Source organism: Strix uralensis, chromosome 1 (genome assembly GCF_047716275.1).
Source record: "Strix uralensis isolate ZFMK-TIS-50842 chromosome 1, bStrUra1, whole genome shotgun sequence".
In the NCBI taxonomy this organism is placed as follows: Eukaryota; Metazoa; Chordata; class Aves; order Strigiformes; family Strigidae; genus Strix; species Strix uralensis.
In genome coordinates this window covers 4760907-4784094 of record NC_133972.1, presented here as the reverse complement: position 1 = coordinate 4784094, position 23188 = coordinate 4760907, and the positions used below count along the sequence as shown (strand labels likewise).

Here is a 23188-nt window from a genome sequence, read left to right as displayed (position 1 = left end):
ACCTCCTGCCAGGGCAGCAGGGCCAGGAATAAACCACATGTGTCTGTGGGGCACCAGGACACGCTTGCTGATGCTGTGGGGACACACTGTGGGGCTGGGGAGCAGACCCAGCCTCCCAGGGGAGAGGGAGAGCAGAAGGTGGTGGGTGCCGGTGACACAACGAAGCTACAGTCCCCAGGAGCACCCAGAACACCCCAGCTCCCTGCAGAGCCGTGCCAGGCGGCGGCAGGACCCCCGGCTGGGCCTGAGGTGTGTGGGGACGGCGGGTGCGAGCGACCATGCTGGGCTCCGAGGCTGGCACATGGCTGGGACAGGGCGTGCTGCTGCGCCCATCCCGCGCGGGCACGGAGGCAAAGGATCCTGACATGCTCCCCGGCAGGTCCCTGCACGCTTCACACCCCGTCAGGGACGGCATGAGAGAACATGCCCCAACCCCCTGGGCTTTGCAGCAGGAGTCACTTCATCCAATCCCTCCGTCCCCTCACCTGGCGGGGGGGCCGATGCCACGTGCAGTGGTCATTACCGGCTTCGTGCCACCGTACCCATCCCGCTGACATCAACCGTGCAGGGAGACCTCATGGCCCTCTACAACCCCCCAAAAGGAGGGTGCAGAGAGGGGGGAGGAGTCTCTTGAGCCAAGGACCCAGCGCCAGGCCAAGAGGGAATGGCCTCAAGCTGCGCCAGGGCAGGGTCAGACTGGCTCTTAGGAAGGATTTCTTTGCAGAAGGGGTTGTTGGGCGTTGGAATGGGCTGCCCAGGGCAGGGGGGGAGTCCCCATCCCTGGAGGGGTTGAAGAGTCGGGTTGACCCAGCGCTGAGGGATCTGGTGGAGTTGGGAACGGTCAGGGTGAGGTTCATGGTTGGGCTGGAGGAGCTTCAAGGGCTTTTTCAGCCTAGATGATTCTGGGATTCTGTGGGGTTTGCCAAGACAAGGTCACACTGAGTGGTGCCGGAGGGAGATGGTTCACAGCCCCCCTGCGGTGTTTGCCCCCATCCCGCTCCCAGCCCCTCTCCCCAGGGATGGGGACACCCGCTCCCCACATCCTCCAACAGGAGGTGTGAGCGGCCGTGGGCAAAGCTGGGCTTTGCTGCCAGTGCCCCCGTCAGCTCGGCAAAACCGGGCTCAGCACACACACAGACTATTCACGTGGGGGTGCTTAATGCCCCCCAGCCTGGGGAGGGGACCCTCGGGGGGGCTGGGGCTCCCCTGGAGCTCCTGGGGGGACACACCCAACACAGACCTGGGGGTGAGGGCCAGCCCCTAAATCACAGCACCCCCCAAGTCTGGGGGTGCCTCCCTGTCACCCGGTCACAGCCTGGCAGCGCCCCGTGTCCCGTGGCAGCGTGTGGTCCCGGCTCCTCGGGGGGGCCCCGCTCCCACCCTGCCCAGGGCCACCCTGGTGGGTCGGTGCCCCCCGGGACAGGCAGCCCCGGGCAGAGCTGTCAGCGCCCCAGCCCCACGCCGCCGGCTGGACCCTCTCCCAAAACTGCTCCCGTGGTGCTCCCCTCCCGGCTGCCACCCATCCCGGTGCTCCCCCATCCCGGTGCTCTCCCGGTCCTGCTTGCCGAGGCGCGGCCACGGCTCGGTGCCACGGGTCCGGTGCCCGCTCCAGGCAGCTCCCGGCTCCCGGCACGGCTCGGAGCGGGACCTCAGCGCCGGCAGCCCCGGCCCGGCGACCCCGCTCTGCCCCGCCGCGGGGGCTCACCCCGACCCCGAAGCCAAACCCGAGGCCCCCGGGCAGCCCCGCGGGGACACCATGGCAGCGGCGGACTGGGGGGGTGTGGGGCACCGGACGAACCGGGACAGTCAATGGCGGGGGGGGGGGGCACCGGGGAGGCCCGTCCCGCCCCGGGATCACGGCCCGGCCCCGCCGCCTCCTCCCGACCGCCAGGGGACGCTCTGCCCCCGCCAGGCCCCGCCTCCTGCTGGCCCGGGGGCGGCGCTGCCGCAGGGCGCGCGGGGCCGGTGGCGGCGGTGGCGGCCATGTCCCGCCGGGGGCCCGCTCAGGTGAGGGCCGCGCCGCGCCGCGCCGGGCCGGGTCGAGCCCAGCCGGGCCGAGCCGGGCCGAGCCGAGCCGGGCCCAGCCGAGCCGGGCCCAGCCGAGCCGGGCCGGGCCGGGCCAGGCCCCGAGCAACGCCAAGGGCCCGGGCTGGGCCAGGGCCTGGAGAACGCAAGATCCCGCCGGCCGGACCCGCCCGGGCCCAGCGCCACTGCGACCCGCGCCGGCCCCACAGCCCGGGGGGGCCTGGGGGTGGGGGGATCCCCTGGGGTGCCGGTGCCGGGGGATGGGGTGGTCCCCAGCGGGGCCAGTTCACGGGGAGGGGCCCCGGGGATGCTGGTCGCCGGGGTGGGGGGCGGGGGGGCGGCCCTTGGGGTGCCGGTCCTGAGGGATGGAGGAGTCCGGGGCGGGGAGGGGCAGCCAGGGCCTGGCGGGTCGGGTTGTGGGTGCTGGGGGAGTCCCTTGGGGGTGCTGGGGGGACCCACAAGTGGGTCCCCAGGGCTGGGGTCTCCCCTGCTGCCCCTCACCTATCCCCCCCCCCCAGGACTCGGGCACCCCCAGGCGCAAGGCGGGGCAGGCCATGGGGCCGCGGGCCGCGGCGGGTCAGGCGAGGGCCCAGCAGCTGCAGGAGCTGTGGAGCCGGACGGAGAGGGCGGAACGGAGGCTGCTGGCCTGCGAAAACCTGGTCGGGGAGCTGGGCAGCAACCTGGCCGCCCTGGGCAGCCTCCTCCAGGACTACGGGCACCTCCAGCAGCGGCTGGACAACGTGGAGAATCTCCTGAAGAACAGAAATTTCTGGATCCTGCGGCTGCCCCCCAGCTCGCAGGGCGAGGTCCCCAAGGTAACGGCGTGCAGCTCGGCCCCTGGAAGCGCTGGTGCCACTGCCGTGGCTGTGGAGGGGGTTTAGGAAATGCTGGAGCGGTCTCAGCAGTGGGCTCGGGGGCTGAGCACCTGTGAGTCCTGGACTTGCCACTCACAAGCCCTGATCTGTGCCTGCCCTGAGCGCCGGCAGCCAAAGCCAAGTGCTTCCTTGCGCGTGTGTGATTTCCAGTTACCAAATCGCATCAGAAGTCACCAAGCACTTAAACCTGTGATTCCAGGTACCGGTCACGTTCGATGACATTTCAGTGTACTTCAATGAGCAGGAGTGGGAGAGGCTGGACCGGTGGCAAAAGGATCTCTACAGGGCTGTGATGAGGGGGAACTATGAGATGCTCATCTCCCTGGGTAAGGCACAGGGTTTGCACCTCCGGGTGAGCTTCTCTTGCGGGTGGGCTGGATGGACGGCTTCCCCCCACCAAAATGGAGGGGCTGGAGCACCCCCCTGTGAGGATGGGAGAGTTGGGGGGTTCAGCTGGAGAAGAGAAGGCTCCGGGGAGACCTTGGAGCGGCCTCCCAGGACTGAAAGGGGCTACAGGAAAGGGGGGAGGGACTCTTGATCAGGGGGTGTAGGGATGGGATGGGGAGTAACGGTTTTAAACTGACAGAGGGCAGATTTAGATTAGATGTAAGGAAGAAATTCTTCCCTGTGAGGGTGGTGAGGCCCTGGCACAGGTTGCCCAGAGCAGCTGTGGCTGCCCCCTCCCTGGAAGGGTTCAAGGCCAGGTTGGACGGGGCTTTGGGCAACCTGGGCTAGTGGAAGGTGTCCCTGCCCGGGGCAGGGGGGTGGGACTGGGTGACCTTTAACGTCCTTCCCAACCCAAACCATCCCATGATTCTGTGCAGCCCAACATCAGTTGGGTCTGGCTGGGTGGGGCTGGATGCCTGTAGCTAACAGCCTCTCCTGGGCAGTCAGACCCACGTGTCCTCCCTCCTTCCTGCTTGTAAGCAATGAACAACATCTGCAAGAGATCTGTAGTAAATAATAGTAGCAATAATAATACCAGCAGTATCAATTATAAATATCCATGTGACATGCTGTTCCTAGTGACCACGTAAGTGGATTTCAGGGTCAGGAACCATCATGATCTTCCAGCACAGTTTAGGAATTAATCTGGATGAAGTTTGATAATTGCACCTTAAACTAGTTCTTGCTTTCTGTCTGTTGAGCCCCTACGTAAAGTGACAGGGACATTTCCGTCTGCCTTGGTAAAGAACTAAGCTAATCATGCTCGGTGTTTCTAAGGACACGCAGTGTGTTCTTGGCAGACTTGGGCTGTAAGATATTCCCCACCAAAAGCTGCATCTTGGGCATGGCTAGTAACATGCGGCTCTGTGCAGCTACTGAAGTTGAGGCTTTGCTTTTCTCAGTAATATTCTGTAGAAACAGAACAAACTTGTTCCTCTCGTCCATCTGACACAGACATCTCTACAAAGCAGGAAGTTTTCTGTCCCTGTACCAGAACGATAGCTCAGAAGAAGTGACTGCTAAAGTTGAAATGGGAGGAAAATGTTAAAGACAAAGCCTTTCCCTCTCCTTTGAGATATTCGTTCATGTTCTCCTATTTAGATTCTCTCTGTCCTTGAGCCACAGCTGTGCTCAGGGTGGATCCTGCCACAGGCCAAGCAAGCAGCACCACCTTCTCGTTAGAGCGTGGATAATATATTTGTGTGTGTCTGTCCTGCCTGCTGGCTCTGGGCTTAGGGAGAGAAGGGTCATGCAGAGTTTGACAGAATCAAGGTGTAGCCAGTTCCTAATAAAACCCGCTGTCCTCTGTCCCATGCGCAGACTACGCTGTGTCCAAGCCTGACATCCTCTCCCGCATCGAGAGGGATGAGGAGTTCTGTGTCCAGGATGGTCAGGAGGCCCCAGCGACATGTATCGGAGATGGTCAGGAGCCCCCGCAGACACACATCCGAGATGGTCAGGAGCCCCCCCGGGTGCGTACCAGCGAAGAGCAGGAGCCCCCGCAGTCACCAGAAGAGATGGACCAGACGGAAGAGGCTTTGGGAGAAGATGAAGTCCCCATGGAAGCTGACACAGGTGGGTTAGGTGGGTGCCAGGAGGAGGCAGTTCCTGTCCCAGCTCTGTCAGGACATGGCCCAGCAGTGTCTTTGTTAGAAGTGAACAACTCTGAGGGGCTGTTGACTACTGACTAAGCCTCCACGGAGTACACTGGATCTTTCTTCCAGTGTTTGTGCTTAGTCACATGAATCCCGTGGAGAAAGACAGACAAGGCCTGTCAGGAGGGGCTGGGGTGGAGTCTGAAGCGGTGGGGCAGACCTCTCGTGATGCCTTTCAGTCCTGTTTCTGGGCAGTTTGGCAATCCTTTGTCACCTGACTGTGTGCATGAGCCCTCTGGCTTCCAGAGACAGTCCTGCTTGCCTGGGTGAGGGAGGAGGCGTGGTGGGAAGTGAGGAACCTGGGAAGCTGCAGCGCAAGGAGGAGGAGGCTGGAGCAGCTCTGCTGGTGCTGGGGAGAGCAGAAGCGGGCAGGAGAGCCTTGGGCCATGGCATGGGAGTGTTAGAAAAATCAATCGTTAAAGAGTGCAGAGGTTGGGCAAGAAGGTAGGAGACACTGGAAAGGGAGAGGCAGACCCTGACAGAGCCAGGAGAAGAAGAAATATGTGGGCAGAGCTTGATTGAGAGCTCTTCCCTGCAGGACTGAGGAGCTGGGGGCTCAAGAAACCCCAGGAGAGCCTGGGTGAGCACTGGCAGGGGCAGAGGGCACGGCAAGCTCTGTCCTTAGGGGAGTGTTACCCACAAGTGACAGGAGCCCCGAGTGTGTGTTTGGGGGTTGGCTTCATAGAATTGTAGAATACCAGCTTGGAAGGGACCTCAGGGATCATCTCGCCCATGTCAAGTGCTCCTGGGAAGAGAGGAAAAAGATGTTACATAGAGGCTCTCCCTCTCCTTTGAGATTTTCGTTCATGTTCTCCTATTTAGATTCTCTCTGTCCTTGAGCCACAGCTGTGCTCAGGGTGGATCCTGCCACAGGCCAAGCAAGCAGCACCACCTTCTCGTTAGAGCGTGGATAATATATTTGTGTGTGTCTGTCCTGCCTGCTGGCTCTGGGCTTAGGGAGAGAAGGGTCATGCAGAGTTTGACAGAATCAAGGTGTAGCCAGTTCCTAATAAAACCCGCTGTCCTCTGTCCCATGCGCAGACTACGCTGTGTCCAAGCCTGACATCCTCTCCCGCATCGAGAGGGATGAGGAGTTCTGTGTCCAGGATGGTCAGGAGACCCCGCAGATACACGCTGGAGATGGTCAGAAGCCCCCGCAGACAGACATCCCAGATGCTCAGAAGCCCCCGCAGATACACATTGGAGGTGATCAGAAGCCCCCGCAGACAGACATCCCAGATGCTCAGAAGCCCCCGCAGATACACATCGGAGGTGATCGGAAGCCCCCGCAGACAGACATCCCAGATGCTCAGAAGCCCCCGCAGACCAGCATCCCGGATGCTCAGAAGTCCACACAGACCAATGTCCCAGACAGTCAGGAGCCCCCACAGGCACCGGAAAAGATGGACCAGAAGGATGAGGCTTTGGGAGATGATAAAGTCCCGACGGAAGCTGGCGCAGGTAGGTTGCGTGGGTGCAACCCACGGGGTAGGACTTACTTCCCTGGGCTGTTCCTGTCCCAGCAGCATCTGTGGGACAGGGCATGGAAAGTCACCGTGCTTAGAGGAGCGTCAGCAGGGAAAGGCAGAAGTCCTGGGGTGTGTTGTTAAGGGGTTTGAGGGCCTGAACAGAAGGAAATAAGGGGATACTACCTGTAGAGTGGGTGGGAGGATTCTGGATGGATGAGGTTGCTCTGCAGAGATGACAGCACACGGCACCTTGGTGTCTTTCCTCCCAGCCCTCCCTCTGCTCTTGGTCCTTGTGAGTAGCTTCACTCCAGTTCCTTCCAGCACCTCACGTGCTCTCCATAGAATCACAGAATCATTTCAGTTGGAAAAGGCCTTTAGGATCATCGAGTCCAACCATTAACCCAACCCACGTCCACCACTAAACCGTGTCCCTCAGCGCCACAGCTACATCTGTTAAATACTTCCAGGGTTGGTAACTCAACCCCTCCCTGGGCAGCCTGTTCCAGTGTTTGATAACCCTTTCAGTGAAGAAATTTTTCCTAATATCCAATCTAAACCTCCCCTGGCACAACATGTCATAGCTTTTTGAGCCACAGCTTTCTCTGGCTCTTCAGCATGCTCCCAACACATCTCCGGTTAGTGTCACACCAAAGCAGGAAGATGTGAGCTCTCCACAGGTCTTTAAAATCGCTCTTCTCTGCAAACAGAACTCCCCATCCTGGTGATGAATGTCATGTCCCTGAGCGCGCAAAAACAGAAGCTGCACAGGGAAGACCGTCCTGAGACAGAGATGGAAGAGGACCCGGCTGAGTCCCACGCCGGTGAGTAACCCTGTGCAGGGGAGACACGGGGAAGCAGCTCCCAGCTCACTAACATGCTTGAAGTGGGGAGGGATAAGAAAGTTCCAGGCCTCTTTCAGGCCCGAGGCTGATGGAAGTGAAGAGCTTGGAGTACCGCAGGCTGCTGCTCTTCAACAGTCTTTTTTCCTGCTACATCTTGTGGCTGTTTGTGGTGTCGTGGTTTTAGAGGTGGATCCCTTCGTGCCACCAGCCCTGACGGTGCTGCAGCAGACCACAGCCTGGTTCTTCCTGGGAGCAAGATTTGCCCCCTGAGACTGTGTTGGGTTGTTTGGGGCAGGACACTGGTGGCACCTGCACCTTTCCAAACCATGTTCTCAGATTTGGTAGCTCCGTTATTGCTAAAAGCCTGCTCAGTGCTTCGGGGCTTAACCACAGCCTGGGTTTGTCCTGGGAGCGCGAATGACCAACGCCTGTGTTGTTCCATTTCAGGTGAAGATAAAATGGCGTGCGAAGGGGCTTCTCCTGAAAACGCCAAAGTGAAGGAAGAGGAGCCTGCAGCGCTGCAAGAGGTTTCTGCACCCTCTCCCAGCCCAGAAATCCAGAAGTGCCCCAAAAGCGAGCAGGCCAAGGCCAAGAGCAAGAAGAAGCCGAGCAGATGCGCGAGCAGCAGCCTGCTGATGGGCAACTGTCGGCGCGGCTACGTGCGCGAGTGGGCACACCCCTGCACCGAGTGTGGGAAGCGTTTCCGTCTGAAAATCAACCTCATCATCCACCAGCGGAGCCACGCCAAAGAGGGGCCCTACGAATGCGCCATGTGCGAGATCAGCTTCGCGGACAAACGCCACCTGGACCTTCACCAGAGCATCCACATAAAAGACAGGGCCTTCGGGGCCAAGGTCTGGGGGAACGTCCACCCCGAGCTGAGGATCCGGCCGAGGAGGAAGCTCTGCGGGACTCTCTGCGGCGGTGCCCACGGCCTGGGCAACGGGACGTACACTGGGGGGTCCTGGCTGGGCCGGGCCAACGAGGAGCTGGACAGAGGGAGCCTGTCCAGCGCGTGTCTTTCCCGACAGCAGAGCCCCAAGTCTCGTCGGAAGTCTGTACTGAAATGCAGTTACTGCAAAAAGAGTCTCTCTTGCTTCTCTTCCCTTCGGCGGCACATGCAGACCCACTTGCAGGACAGACCCTACTGCTGCGCCGCCTGCAAGAAATGCTTCACCCGCAGAACTCACCTCTTGCGCCACGAGAAAATACACGACCGCCAGAAAGCCCTGGCTGCACTCCAGGAGCCCGCGATGGCGACAGCCCAGCCCGCCGCCGTCTTGCCAACGCCCCAGAGAGCCCCGGAGGCAACCGCGGGCGGGAGCGTTCCTCGCTCACCAGCCACCGCAGCCAAAGCAGCTCCTGCAAACGTGCTCCTGATGGGGCCTGTGGAACTGGGACCGGCGGGCAAGAGCTGCCAGGCCCACGGCTCGGTTAGACTAGGAAACGGGGCAGCGGTTTCGGGGGCGATGGAGAAATGACAGCGGGAGAGATCTGAACTGCTTGTGTCCCTGGAGAGAAACTGCGTGAGCGTTGATTTTGCACGTGGTGGAGCACTGGGGTTGTGAACCATCTGGCCACTGGATTTTAGCAGCTTTCCTGAATTATAGAAGGAATCACAAGCTTGGATAGCACCACAGAGAGCATACTAGAGAAGCTTCCAGTGATCCAAAATGCTTTACCATTCCTCAGACTCTCGTGTCTGCTGGCTGATACACAAAATTTTCCCAAGCTGAGCTCACCCATTACTTGATGCTGGAGCCAACCCCTCCCGTTCAGAATCACAATTACACGGTGAAGAGGACAGAGAGAAGGGAATCAAGCTGGTGAGCCAGGCAGGATCCCCAAGGAGCTCTTTGCTTCACTGACCGTTTCTTGACCAAGACGCTGGATGAAGAGAGCGTGGCATCTCCGAGACCCCCTCGCGTCCTGGCCACGCTTCTTTAATAACCCACCCTGGTGAGGAAACCTGCTGACCCCTCGATCAGGTTGGGAACGCCCGAGCGTTGTGTTAGATCTGTAGAACAACTCAAACCACAATATTTTTCTGCTTGTGAGGGTGCTGCGGGTGTTTTGAGGTCCCAGCAGCACCCCTTCCTTCAGCTCGCCAGAGCCAGAAACACCCACGAGAGTTCATTCCCTCAGGACCAGCCTGCACAGATGGAGAGTCACTTTAGAAATTCTTCACGGGTAAGATGAACCCTGCACTGCGGCAGCAGTCCCCGCCAGGACCCTCCTCGGGGCTCAGGGGCGTCGGCTGCCGCACGTCGACGCTGGCTGGTGCGCGGGAGCGGCCCCGCTGCGGCAGGAAGCCCCCGTTCTCAGAACTGCAGGTCGTCTCCGTTTAGTCATGTGCGAAATCCCACCCTAACTGTGGAAGAGTAGTTCTGCTAGCTACCTCAAATGTCCTGGGGAGCGGGACCTGCCCAGAGGGATACTGGAGCCCGGTAAGCGATGAAAACCAGGCCGGGGGTGGCTCCGGCATCCCCAGGAATTGCTGGACCCGCGCGCGTCCACGGCCAGAGCCCTGCGTGCGTCACCCGCGCTGCTGGGACACATGAATCATGTACAGGGAGAGGAGACCGGTCCTGGCGGCACCGCTGTGCAGAGCAAACAGAGCAGCTGTCGGGACGCTTTGAGTTTAGTTTTCCAGGTGGTTTTTTTTTTCATTGTTTGATGTAATTATTTGACATTAAGTCCCTGTCCCTCTCTGGGGAGGGAGCGTGCGGAACCCATTTGCTTATCCCACGTTTCATTCCTGGCCACTCACAAGCTCTGGCGGGCAGCGGGGGCGCTGCTGTGGGCCGCGTGCTTTGGGCACCGAGGAAATGGCCGCGTCCTGCCATCATCCTCGGCGCTGAGCGAGGGACAGCCGTGTCCGAGCTGCTCCCGGGGCACAACATCCCGCTGCTCCTCTGGGCTGGCTTCACTCAGTTCCTGTCCCCTGGGATTGCAGTGCAGAGCGTGCCCGGACATGGTGTGAGGGGGTGACAGTGGCAGCCCCGTGTCCCCGAAGGGACGGCGTTGCCTGCCGCCAAGGATACAGGGGCGGTTGATGCCTTACGGTGGCAGTGACGAGCCATGTTCTGGCACGGGCTGCAGTGACCGAGCTGGTTATCCCTGCCTGGGTAGAGATCCCAGTGACCCCCAGTTGATCCCAGTGACAGGAAGCGGCTGGTGTGACGGTCTTGCCGGTGGGCAACACCTCTGAGGCCGGCGTGAGGGGCGTGGAGGGGCCGGCCTCTCCCTCGGGGTGACTGCCCCAACCAGGGCGTTTCTTCTAAGGCTCTTGTGACGGGGACCAGTGTTTCCTGTGAAATCCCAGATCCCTTTCTCAGGCTGTGGAATCAATAAAGTATTTGTACATCCGCTTGCTTGTGGGGGGGCTGAGCTGGCACGCCTGCGCGCTGTCGGTGAAGGGGTAACCCGTATCGGCTCAGGCAGAGGGCAGCTCCGGCCTGGGGGGGCCGTGGGGGTCACTGCCACAGCACCATCACCCTGTTCTGCCCGCGGTGGCCAGCCAAGACCCTGGGGAATGTCCCAAGGGTGAATGTGGCGCTGTCACCCACCATTGCGCCTGGGCTGGGAGGGCAACGGGGCTCCCCCAGAGTGGGGCTGTGCCTGGGGCAACCAGACCACGAAGCCCTGTAGCCTCCAGGAGAGCCTGGGCGCGACCTCTGTGCTCCCTCCTGGCCCTCTGAGGAGCCCCTGAGACACCTCTGTGGCCACACAGGACCATGTGGGGAAACACTCTGGCCCTTTGCCACCATCCGGGGCCTTGCTGGACACCCCCACCCAGTAAGCCCAGTCCCTTGGTGTGTGCCCCAGGGCTGGACAGAGGGGCAGGATCCCCCCGCCCCCAGCAGCCACAGTGCTGTGCCCAGGGCAGCCCAGGGCCCCCCCCAACTCCCACCACCCCCGAGGCTGCACTGCCAGCACTTGACATGGCCGCCGAAGCTGGGGGGGTGCCCTCAGTGGATATGGCCTCCATGTGGGGATGGAGCTGGAGGCAGGGGCGTCCCCGGGGTGTTGTCACCCACCTCATATCACCCTGGGTGTCACCCACGCACCCCAGGGATGTCATCTCCAAAAGTGAGGGGATGCGAGCGCACCAGCGGGAGGATGAGTGGCCAAGGGGACTGGGGAAGGGCGGGCGATGGAGTGGCCCTGACCACCTTGGGCAGGGCTGCAGGCAGGAGGGAGGTATCACTGTCCTGCTAACGCGCCCTCAGCGCTGCCAGGGAGTCCCATGGGGCCCGGGTCCTGCAGAGTGGGGCTGTGATGGGCAGCTCCACCTTCCTGTGGGGAGGCTCCACGTCCTCCTCGAAGCTGAGACTCACCAACACTCAGGCTCCTGGTTTGCATTAATTACGAGGACTCGTCCCCAGGGCATCTGATGCCACCAGGGAACGGGAAGCAGCGGGTGACCCCAGCGGGTGGCGGCAGGGACGTGGGGCAGCTGCCTGTGGGGTGCTGAGCGGGAGCTGCATGTCGGACTGCACCCACGGGAGACGCCTAAATTGTAACTTTTGGGCCCGCGCCCCCAAGCTCCCTTCGCCTGGTGGAGGCGGCGCAGAGCCCAGCCCCGCCACCCTGCCCCTCGCCGACACCCCAGAGCGCAACAAGAGACCACGTCAGCCCGGTGTTTTATCTGAGTCTCTTCCCGGCATGTCTGATAACCCCGGCTGCTGCCTGGCCACAACAGCCCCTCCCCGGGCCACCGACCGCCCCCACGCCACCTCCACGCTGGTTGTGTTTAAATAACCCTGAGTTCGACCGCTCCGCGTACCCGACACAGCTCTGCCTCGGCCCAATCCCCCTTCCACGGGGCAGCGGCACAACCCGGCTCGGCTCCGGCCGCCAAACCTCCTCCGCTGCCTCTTGGGCCAGTCTCCTCACCCGCCCGCGCAGCACATCAGCCTGCCTCCATCCTCCTCCTCCTCCTCCTGGAGACCCCAGCCGTGCAGAGCCGCACGGCAGCGCAGAGAGCCCGGCGGCGGTGCCACGAGCCCCGCGGCGTTGCGGACAGCCCCGCGGCGACACGGCATGTGCCGTCCTCGCAGGCCACTGCACCTCTGCCTGGAGAAACGCCGCCCCTTCCCTTCTCCAGCCCTCGCGCTACCGATTATCCTGGGTCAAAGCCTTGCAGGAGCTGGTCTCCAGCTCCCGGTCGCGGTTCGGCAAGCCGACAGCAGGAGAGCTGGCCACGGCGTGGACCTTCTGGTGGTGGTTCAGAGATTGCCGGTGCCGGAAACTCTTGCTGCAGCCGTTGCACTGGAAGGGCCGCTGCTGGGTGTGCCGGCGCTGGTGCTCCTCCAGCGAGGCTTTCTGGGGGAAGCTCTCGGCGCACTCGATGCAGCGGTAGAGCCGCTCGCCGGCGGCGCTGGCCCGCGCGGGCCGGCCCGTCCACCCGCCCCGCAGCTGCACCCCATGGATGCGCTGGTGTTTCTGGAGGTGGTGCTTCTGGATGAAGCCCTTGCCGCAGGCCGGGCAGCGGTAGGGACGCTCCCCAGTGTGGATGCGGTAGTGTTTGTTGAGGTTGGACTTCTCGTTGAAGCTCTTCCCGCAGGCGGGGCACTGGAAGGGCCGCTCGCCCGTGTGCAGGCGCTGGTGCCGCAGCAGCGCGGCGTGGTGGGCCAGGCTCTTTCCGCAGGCCGTGCAGATGAAGGAGCCGTTGCTCTTCCTCGCCTGGCTCTGCTGCCGCGCCAGGAGGTTGCGCTTCAGCCGGACGCTCTTCCAGCCCAGCGGGAGCGCGCGGGGCTCTTCCCCCACGGCGCAGGGACGGTGCTCCTCCGCGCCGGGCTGCGACGAGGCCGTCTCGGCAGCGGTGTCTTCTCCCAGCGGCATTCCCTGGGGCAGGGCGAAGGGCTGGTCAGTCCCCACGCCGAGCACGTGCTCTGTTGGGAAAGGCAAGCCCGGGGCAGGGTGAGCTTCCACCGGCACCACCACGGGCTTAAATTCGGGCTGGGCGGTCCCGTGTTTGCAGAAGTCCCCTAAGGCCTCTCCTGCTGCCTTCTGCTCGCCCAAGCCAGCGTGGCTCTCCCAGGGCACCGCCTGCTCCTGGCTCAGGGGAACCTCCTCTTCCAGCCTCACTGCAGGCACCTGCGGCAGAGCCAGGATTTCAGATCCTTCCTCCGGGGGCTGCTGCTCTTCTGTCTTGATCACAATCTTCTCACCTGCTGAGAGACAGAGATTCATTCCCGGCAAGGGACGCTCCCCCAGGCCCGCAGCCCCAGCGCAGGAGCAGGAGCTGAATTCCCCTGCAGCACGGTGGGGAGACGAACCAGAAAATGTGCCATTAGAAAGGGAGCAGGAAGGTTTTTACAGAGAACAGTGCGGGAGAAGGACACATGAGGTGGAGGACACGTCTGACGGACTGACGGTACTGATAAAAAAACAAAACAGGGGAAAGGTGAAGCCAAAGCTGAGGCTGCAGAGTCCTCTGTCCTGGAAGGAACTTTGTCAGGAATGGCTGAGTTTAGGTGGGTGAATCTGGGGAAAAGGATCACAGAATCATCTGGGCCGGAAAAGCCCTTGAAGCTCCTCCAGTCCAACCATGAACCTCACCCTGACCGTTCCCAACTCCACCAGATCCCTCAGCACTGGGTCAACCCGACTCTTCAACCCCTCCAGGGATGGGGACTCCTCCCCTGCCCTGGGCAGCCCATTCCAACGCCCAACAACCCCTTCTGCAAAGAAATCCTTCCTAAGAGCCAGTCTGACCCTGCCCTGGCGCAGCTTGAGGCCATTCCCTCTTGGCCTGGCGCTGGTTCCTTGGCTCAAGAGACTCATCCCCCCTCTCTGCACCCTCCTTTCAGGGACTTGGAGAGGGCCATGAGGTCTCCCCTCAGCCTCCTCTTCTCCAGACTCAACCCCCCCAGTTCCCTCAGCCGCTCCCCATCAGACCTGTGCTCCAGACCCTGCACCAGCTCCGTTGCCCTTCTCTGGACACGCTCGAGTCATTCAATGGCCTTTTTGGAGTGAGGGGCCCAAAACTGAACCCACTCATCGAGGGGCGGCCTCACCAGTGCCGAGCCCAGGGGTGAGATCCCTTCCCTGTCCCTGCTGGCCACGCTAGTGCTGATACAAAGCAAAACCTTCCAGGAGCAGGAGGGAGCGTGTCTGCAGGCACACAGCTGCAGAGCCACCCTCGCACTAAGCCTTGCTCTTTTTGTTCCAGGGAGCTCTTCCAGGCTAGAAAGATTTGGTCTTAAAAGTTGTAAGGAGGCCCCAATCACACAGCTTAAATTCCCGACAGCTTCTGACCCCCTGCAAGGCTGGAGACGCTCCCTGCAGGGACACGATGGGCTCGGCCAGCCCTGTCTCTAGCGGGAGCGGCAGGGGCAGGCTCCAAGCCCCCTCGCTTTGTGGGCAGCGGCATGTGGGCAGCGTGCCCAACACAGCCCCTGCCCAGCCCAGGCGTGTCGTTAGTGCTCGTCCTCAGCCTTCGCTGCCGAGCGGCCGCTCTGACTCACCGCCACTGAGGTGTCCCAACACCGCTCCCTTCTCCGGCAGCCCGTGGCTCCTCACACCCGAATCCTCCCCGTCCTCCGGGGGCGGCAGCAGAGTGGGTTTGGAGCTGGTGTCCCCGGGCCCTGGGGAGGAGGAAGCAGTGGTACGAACTGCTGACGCTCGGGGACCAGCACGTGTCCCCTCAATAAAAGGCTGCTCTCGCACAGCGGGAGCTGTGGGGTGTCCGGAGGGGTCCTGGGCTCCCATAGCAGCAGCTCAGGTTTCCCAGGACCATCCCAGCAAGCAGGCTGGTGTCAGCCAAATTATTTGTTACCCCAAGATGAAGTGACTGCCAGGCACTCAGCCTTTAAAATTTCAGCCCAAAATAATTAGCGCTAAAATTTAGGACTGTCTGCAGCAAATCCCTCCAGGGTGATACACACACAACCCACGTCCTGGCAAAAATCAGTGTGGGAGTGCAGGTTGCAGGACACAGCATGAGCACGTCACCTGAAATCCCCACCTCGTCCTGTCCTGACGGCGTGAGGAGGCCCTTCCTCTGCTCCCGCAGGCACCGGGCTGAGCTCCGGGGCTCCAGCGGACGCCCGCTCCTCCTGCAGTGCTCTTGCTCACGGGGCAAAGCCCAGCAGGGCCCGTCAGGGCTGACAGAGGGCCCGAGTGCCCCCGCTGCCAGCACTGCTGTGGCGGTGAGACAAGGTGTTCTTTGGACCCGCAGGGCGTGAGCGAAGCACAGTTGTCACCCACAATTTAAACGTGTAAAGGCGTCACCTCTCGCTACCCGTTCTCCTCCAAACGCCCAGCCACCGCAGCAGCCCGCGAGCGGCCGTACGCTGGATCCGGCCCAGGGGATAATAATGTGTCTGACACACGGGTAGAGACTGAGCCTCACCGAGAGAAACCACCACAGCCTCGTAACTGCCCTTCATGGCGATCCTGTAGAGCTCCTTCTGCTGGCTCTCCAAGCTCCCCCACTCCTGCTCCGGCAAACTGGCCGCGTCATCCTCGCACGCCGCCGGCACCTGAAAGCAGAGGAGCCACCGCCTTGGCGCTTCCCCAGCCCCACCGCTGCCGCGGGGAAAGCAGACTGTGGGGCAAGGCAGCGCGGGCCCAGAGCCCCCAAGGAAAGGAGCCGCGTCACGGCCTGAACCCAGGGAACAACTTCGAGACAGCCCAGCGAGGCTCCCTCGCTCCTCCCCGCCCACAACCAGGTTCACAAGCACCTCTCCTTCCCTTGATCCACACCAGCGGCCTGAAGCAGCCAGGTGAGCAGTGACCCCCTCACACGGGGAGCAGGACGAGTGGGACGGCACTGTCCCACCGCTGAGGTGACCAGTAGGACCCAACAAGGCTGAAAATGCTCGCGGGAGTTGTGTTCTGCTCCCGCGTTTCACCGGGGACAGGGAAGAGCAGGAAAGCTCTGACTGCTGCCCTGGCGTGCTGGCTCTTGAGGTGGAAGCCGCGTCCCTACCGCTCTGCGCAGCTCCCCACAAGCCAGTGTCACATCTCACCGGCCGCACCCCGTTGCCTTGGGCACATTCCCGTTAGCTGGGGCTTGTCCCCATTTGTCACCTTGGGCATGTCCCTATCAGTTGGGGCTTGTCCCCATTACCTTGGGCTCATCCTCGTTACCTTGGGGACATCCCCATTAGCTGGGGCTCGTCCCTGTCACCTCGGGCACCTCCCTGTTAGCTGGGACTTGTATCTGTTCATCACGTCCCCATTAGTTGGGGTTTATTCCTGTCATCTTGGCCACATCCTTGTTAGCTGGGGCTCGTCCCTGTTAGCAGGGTCTTGTCCTTGTTACCCTGGGCACATCCTCATTGCTGGGTCATGTCCCCATTAGCTGGGGCTTGTCCCTGTTCGTCAGCTTGGGCACGTCCCCATCAGCTGGGGCTCATCTTCCTTACCAGGGGCTTGTCCCCGTCACCTTGGACACATCCCCATTAGCTGGGACTTGTCCCTGTCACCTCAGGCTCATCCCTGTCACCTCAGGCACACTGCTGTTAGCTGGGGCTCATCCCTGTCATCTTGGGCACGTCCCCATTAGCTGGGGCTTGTCCCTGTCACCTCGGGCATGTCCCCGTTAGTTGGGGCTCATCCCTGTCACCTCGGGCACATCCCTGTTACCTTGGGCACATCCCTGTTAGCTGGGGCTTGTCCCTGTCACCTGGGGCACGTCCCCATTAGCTGGGGCTCGTCCCTGTCACCTTGGGCACATCCCCATTACCCGAGGCTCGTCCCCGTCACCTTGGGCATGTCCCCATTAGCTGGGGCTCATCCCTGTCACCTCGGGCATGTCCCTGTTACCTGAGGCTCGTCCCTGTCACCTTGGGCACATCCCCGTTAGCTGGGGCTCGTCCCTGTCACCTTGAGCACATCCCCATTACCCGAGGCTCGTCCCTGTCACCTCGGGCACATCCCCGTTACCGGAGGCTCGTCCCTGTCACCTTGGGCATGTCCCCATTAGCTGGGGCTCGTCCCTGTCACCTCGGGCACATCCCTGTTACCCGAGGCTCGTCCCTGTCACCTTGGGCACATCCCCATTAGCTGGGGCTCGTCCCTGTCACCTCGGGCATGTCCCTGTTACCCGAGGCTCGTCCCTGTCACCTTGGGCACATCCCCATTAGCTGGGGCTCGTCCCTGTCACCTCGGGCACATCCCTGTTACCCGAGGCTCGTCCCTGTCACCTTGGGCATGTCCCCATTAGCTGGGGCTCGTCCCTGTCACCTCGGGCACATCCCCGTTACCGGAGGCTCGTCCCTGTCACCTGGGGCACGTCCCCATTAGCTGGAGCTCATTCCTGTCCCCTCGGGCTCGTCCCCTGTTACCTGGGGCTCGTCCCCGCCGGGGCCGGGCCCGGGGGCCCCGCGGCCGCGGTGCTGGAGCTGCCGCTCGACGTGCTCCAGGCGCCGCGCGTTGTCCCGCAGCAGCGCGGCCAGGGCCGCCCACTTGCGCTCCAGGCGGCTGCCGAAGTCCAGCACGGCCTTCTCCAGCCCCGACACCTTCCTCTCGGCCGTCTCGGCTCTCCCCTCCAGGCTCAGCAGCCTCAGGGCCTGCGACTCCACCTTCCTCTCCACCGCCTGCACCGCTGCCACCACCGTCCACAGCGAGATCTCGGGCACCGCCGGCGGCTTCTCCCCCTCGGGGCCGCGGGGCTGCGGCGGCAGCGGCTGCCAGGCCTCGGGCCCCCACTCGGGCTCCTGCTGCGGGAGGAGGGAGGCGATGAGGGGCTGCCCGGGGCGGGGGGGGGATGTTGTGTGAGGCCGCGGTACCGGCGGGCCCGGCCCCTCCCGCCCCTCCGGCCCGGCCGCTCCCCCGCGCGGCGCCGCGGGCTGACGCCGAGACTCGCCGGTTCCTGCGCGCGGTGCCCGCGGCGGCGGAGGTGGGGGGGGGGGGGGGGGGGGGTTGAGGGCGCCGCCGCCGCCGCCTCCCGCTGCCCCCCCGCCCCGTACCTGCGCGGGGCCCCAGCGGGCCATGGCCGCCCGCGCTGCCGCTCCGCCGCGCCACAGCGCCCCCCGCCGGCCCGCCCGCGGCACCGCCCCGCGCCCGCCCCCCCCGCCCCAGCCTCCCCTCCCCCCATCCCTCCCCCTCCCCCACCCCAGCCCCACCATCTCCATCCCAACCCCCCTCCCCACGCCTCCTGCTCGGTATTTCCAGTGTTCCCTCACCACGCGCCCCGGGAGGTCCCCACCGGTACCCCCCGCCCGGCCCCAGCCCCCCTCAGGGCCGGGCAGCCAGGCAGGCCCCCGCGCCCCCCTCCCCCCCACCGAAGGAAGCCGCATCCATCACCCTCATTTTTACAGCATCTATTGGCGCCTCCAGAAAAGGGACGAGCCCACCACCACCGTCACCACCACCCGGTCCCGCTCACGGGGTCCCACACGCCCCGGCCACCCCCCCTCGGGGCTGAGGAACACGGAGCGACCCCCCACGTAGGGTCTGCAGGGCCGGGGCTGGGCGCCCCATGTCCAGGCAGGAGGATCGGGGCGACGCTGCCCACCTCCAGCCTCCACCCGACCCGCGCGCGTCCCGCGGTCAACGAGGGAGAGAGGGGAAAAAAATTAAAAATGGGAGAGCAGCCTCCGACCCCTCCCGGCTTCCCGCCGCGGCTTAAACGGGCGCCGCGGGCACGGGCAGCTGGCTGCCTGCGCAGGGGTACGGCTCCTCCCGCCGCACGTGGATCTTCTGGTGCACGACCAGGTGGTAGTGCCGCTTGAAAGTCTTCTGGCACACGCCGCACTGGTAGGGCCGCTCGCCCGCGTGGGTCCGGTGGTGCCGGACAAAGTCCGAGGACCACGCGAAGCTCCTGTTGCAGCAGGGGCAGAGGATGAGGTCGTGGTTAGTGTGTTGCCGCTGGTGCACGATCAGAAAGCTCTGGCTGGAGAAGTTCTCCATGCATTCGTTGCACGTGTATGTCATTTTCCCAGGCGACAGCGGGCATCTGCTGGGGCTGGGCTTCCCCCACACCATGCTGCAGGCCCTGTGCGGCGACTGGGGCTGGGAGGCGGCGCACGGGGCCTGGCTGGAGCATTCCTCCGCCCCCAGGGGCTGGCAAAACCCCTTGGCCGCCCAGGCCCGGAGGTGGCAGCGGATCTTCTTCTTGGACATGAAGCTCCGGTCGCAGTGTGGGCAGATGTAGGGCTCCCAGTTGCTGTGGCTCCGCTGGTGAATGACGAGGTTGATCTTCAGCAGAAAGTTTTTCCTGCACACGGGGCAGGAGTAGAATTTCTCCCGGGTGGAGTTGCGCTGGCAGGCCGCAGTCCGGCCCACGCAGGAGCCTTCCACCAGCTCTGCTGGGGCGGCCGCCGGGCAGCTGGGCTCTGCCTGCGCCGCCGCTCTGCAGACGTCGGGCATCGGCTCCTTCGCCGGTTCTTCAGGGACGTCTGCGGCCAGACCTTGGCCATCATCCCCCGAATCCTTCACGTCCTCCTCTTCCAGACCCTTCGAGGGCATTTCAGGCACGGCCGGCTCCTCCGCAGCGACCTCCTCCTGCGGCACCTCTGTTGGGATCCCCACCTCTGCATCTGCTGGAAATTTTTCACAACCCAAACATCACTCTTTCCACGCGGTTTTGAGGACAAGGCATAAACAGCCCTCCCTCCCACCCCCGCCTCACCTCCCACACCCTCCCCAGCCAGCAGGCAGCACAAATCTCAGCCCCGCTCTCGTCTTCCAGCCCCCAGACTGCCTAAACGCTGGGCACAGCTCCCCCTCATCCCTGCAGACACCCCAAGGGCAGTGTGAGATGACCAACGTCACCTAGGTAGGATGGGGGGAGTCTAACAGAAACATCAGGGCCCGTCCTTCGAAGTGAATCGACTGGGCGGCTGGTTCGCACCATGCTGGGCCTCGTCCTTTACGGTTTCAAGGCCGGCAACAGGATTTACTGCCAGAATCCTTTCTTGGCCTGATTCGTGTAAAATCCTGTCTGGAAAGCCCCAAGCCCAGAGAGAGCCCTGTGCAAACCTCCTGCTGCTCTCCGAGCGCGCCAGTGGCTCCTCGAGGCCGCCGGCCCCGTCACGGAGGGCTGAAGGGCTCTGTCCCAGTACCTGCCGCGGCGGGAGGCAGCGGAGACCGGTCCAGATTCACCGTTTCCCGACAGCACACGGAGAGAGGGCAGGAAGGGGACGGGATCGGCTGGCTGAGATCTGCTGGGACAGCGGTGGCTTCCGGAGGGACGTGCGCTGCTGCGAAGGCGAGAGGGGTGATGATGAGGCGGCGTGAGCGCAGCCAGGCCCGGGATCCCGCGCATCAGCCGGCTTCGCCAGCCACTCACATGCACTGCAGCTCGCTGCCGCCACCAGGCTCCGGCCGTCCTCCGGCTCCCTACAGTTCCCCTCGCAGGAGTCCTTTGTCTCCATCTCCAGCGCACCATCGTCGCTCGTGCAGCTCAGGAGGTCCGGCTCTGGAGAGGAGAACGGCTTTACTGGCTGAGCTGGGAGCTCAGAGCAGCGAGCGCAGGGGTGGGGGTCCCCCCCTCTCAGGCCCACAGGGCATCAGATCTCTGCAGCAGACAGCAGCTGCTGGGTCAGGGGAGGGTGTCCATGCTACCACTGTGTCCCACCACATTCCCCGTGTCCTCTCCCGGCACAAACTGTCCCCAGCCATCGCAGGAGACACCTCAGTCCCCGGGGCTGAGGGCAGGGACCGCAATCATCCCGGGAAGAGGCCGGGAGCCAGGATCCTGGCACGGAAGAAACCCAGTGTCACAGACCTACGGCTGGTGCCGGGGACATGTCTGCTCCCTCCAGGTCTGACTCGTCCAGCATGTCCAGCTCTTCTCCTCTTTCCATCCGAGATAAGAGTTCAGGTGTGGAGAGGGCACAATCTGTTCGAGGGCAAGACAGACATCAGAAGCAAGATGCGGCAGCGTCTTTGCGGGTGCACCCACAGACTGTCCAACCAGAGCCGGTCCCAGCCCGGAAAAACTTCAAGCAGGGCAGCGTCAGTACCGGCACACCGGGAGTTACGGACACGGACAGGGACCAGCAGGCAGCACGTGTAGGGGGGAATCTGAAAAGCACCTTCTGGCATGTCTGACAACCCCCTCCAGCAACAAGCACAAGAAAATCCATCCCTGCTCCATGGGGGGGGTGGCAAATCCCTGCTCTACAAACACCCCCATTGTCCCAGAAATTCAGCTTGCAGATAGGAAGATACCCTGAAGCGCAGGAAGAAAGAGCAGGGCTCTCGACTGACCCTCCTGGCCTGCCTCGCTGCCTGTATCTGCTCCAGGCCACCCCGTCTCGGTACCGCTGCTCCTCATCAGCCAGGAGCTCAGCCAGCGCGAGCGCGCAGCGAGGAGGAATGGCCGACTCGCCCCCCCGCGACAAGAGGCAGTGCTGGGGCAAGGCAGGATTCCTCTGCCCTGCTCTGGGACTACGCTCGCCCCGCACCCCAGCACTATTGCTCTGGCTCCTCGGGCAAGAGGGGGCAGCCCCGGCTGGGATGTCCATCACCTGAGTGCTGGAAAGAATTAATTATGAGCACGAGAACCTGGCTGGGCTAAGCAAGGTGTCAGAGAATCATTTAAGATGGAAAGGGCCTTTAAGATCAAGCCCAACCAGCCTTTCTGGAAAGCTCATTTCCAGCTGCGAGGGCCACGCTTTGGAAAACCCAGCCCGAAGCACCCCCAAAGGCAGCCCATGAGATCTTCTCCCCTGCCTAGCTCCCACCCTGCACCGAGGGAGCGCGACCAGCCCCGCTCCCCACGCCAGGACAAACGGACAGCACATCCGCCACGCTGACGAGAAACCACATGAGGATCTAGACAGACGTGGACGCGGGAATTTCTGTGACGAAAAGAGGGAATTTCTGTAATGACAACCCAGGGAGCTCGGCGCACCTGTACGCCGCGAGGAGAAGACACTAAGCGTGTACCTGCCAACCTCCAACCACTGCCAGAGGGGATGGGGAACTGGGATCATTTGGGAGCTGGAGCTCCCAGTGAAACGCCAAGAGGCAGAAAAGTAACCCCGAGAGAGCTCCCCAGCCAGCGCCGCAGCTGCCAAACCAGCGCAAACAGAGCCTACACAGGGACACCAGCATCTCGTAGTTGCCCTCCATCACGGTCCTGTAGAGCTCCTTCTGCCCGTCGTCCAGGCTGGCCCACTCCTCCCTGCTGAAGTGAATCGCCACGTCCTCGAAAGTCACCGGCGCCTGGGAGCACAGGGGCTGGGCTGTAGGAGGGGCAGCTCCCCCCCGACCGCTCCCAGCCCCCCCAGCTCTTCAACAGCCCCCAAAAGCAGCTCCCCGAAAGCCCCCCCGTCAGGAGTCCCACATGCTCGCTCCCAGCCCCTCCACAAAGCCCCCCCCAGCCCAGACCCCCAGGAGCCCACCAGAGCCACCCACAGCTTCCTGAAAGCCACCTCAGCCACCCCCCCAGCCGCTCAGCGACCCCAGGCTCCCTCTCAGCCCCAACCACTCCACAACCCCCTAAGTGGCCCCACAGCCTCACCCCCAGCCCCACAAGACACCCCCCAGCCCCACAACGGCCCCGTAAGTGACCCCCAGCCCACTCCCAGCCCCCCCCCGCCCCCTCAGTGGCCCCATGGCTCGCTACCAGCCCCCACACCCCCCTCAGCCCCACAATGGCTCCACAAGCAACACGCCGCCCTCCCCCCCGCGATCCCCGGGGCTCCGCACCTCGGTGAACCGCAGCGCCCAGAGGGGCCCCTCCCGCAGCGTCGCCTCCACCCGCTGCAGCCGCCGCTCCAACGCCCCGAGGCGGGCGTGCGGCTCCGCCATGGCCCCCACCTGCACCGCGGGCACGGGCGGGGCGAGGGCAGCCCCCGGCCTCCCGCCGCCGGGCCGAGCGCCGCCCCCCACCGGCGCACAGCGCCCCCGCCTGGCGGCCGCCGGGCCGGGCTCCTCCCCCGTGCCCACGGCGCCTCCGGAGCCAC

General features: G+C 63.3%; 2 protein-coding genes across 2 annotated transcripts; one reads left to right on the top strand and one right to left on the bottom strand.

Moving 5' to 3' along the window:
• The first annotated feature begins 1957 nt into the window (after window positions 1-1957).
• Window positions 1958-10683, top strand: LOC141947634 (uncharacterized). The gene is made up of 7 exons (XM_074878951.1): window positions 1958-2007; window positions 2544-2840; window positions 3100-3226; window positions 4668-4922; window positions 6044-6463; window positions 7179-7292; window positions 7761-10683. Exons 1-7 carry the CDS (start codon window positions 1984-1986, stop codon window positions 8792-8794), a joined length of 2271 nt encoding a protein of 756 aa, XP_074735052.1. The 5' UTR covers window positions 1958-1983; the 3' UTR covers window positions 8795-10683.
• A 1272-nt stretch (window positions 10684-11955) lies between these two features.
• Window positions 11956-23179, bottom strand: LOC141952856 (uncharacterized). The gene is made up of 12 exons (XM_074890819.1): window positions 22932-23179; window positions 22319-22445; window positions 21001-21114; window positions 20563-20691; window positions 20336-20473; window positions 18903-19813; window positions 18554-18602; window positions 17615-18141; window positions 15676-15805; window positions 15276-15461; window positions 14789-14908; window positions 11956-13492 (listed from the first exon to the last, which is right to left on the bottom strand). The coding sequence occupies exons 1-12, from the start codon at window positions 23031-23033 to the stop codon at window positions 12432-12434; spliced, it is 3594 nt and encodes a 1197-aa protein (XP_074746920.1). The 5' UTR covers window positions 23034-23179; the 3' UTR covers window positions 11956-12431.
• Window positions 23180-23188: the final 9 nt, after the last annotated feature.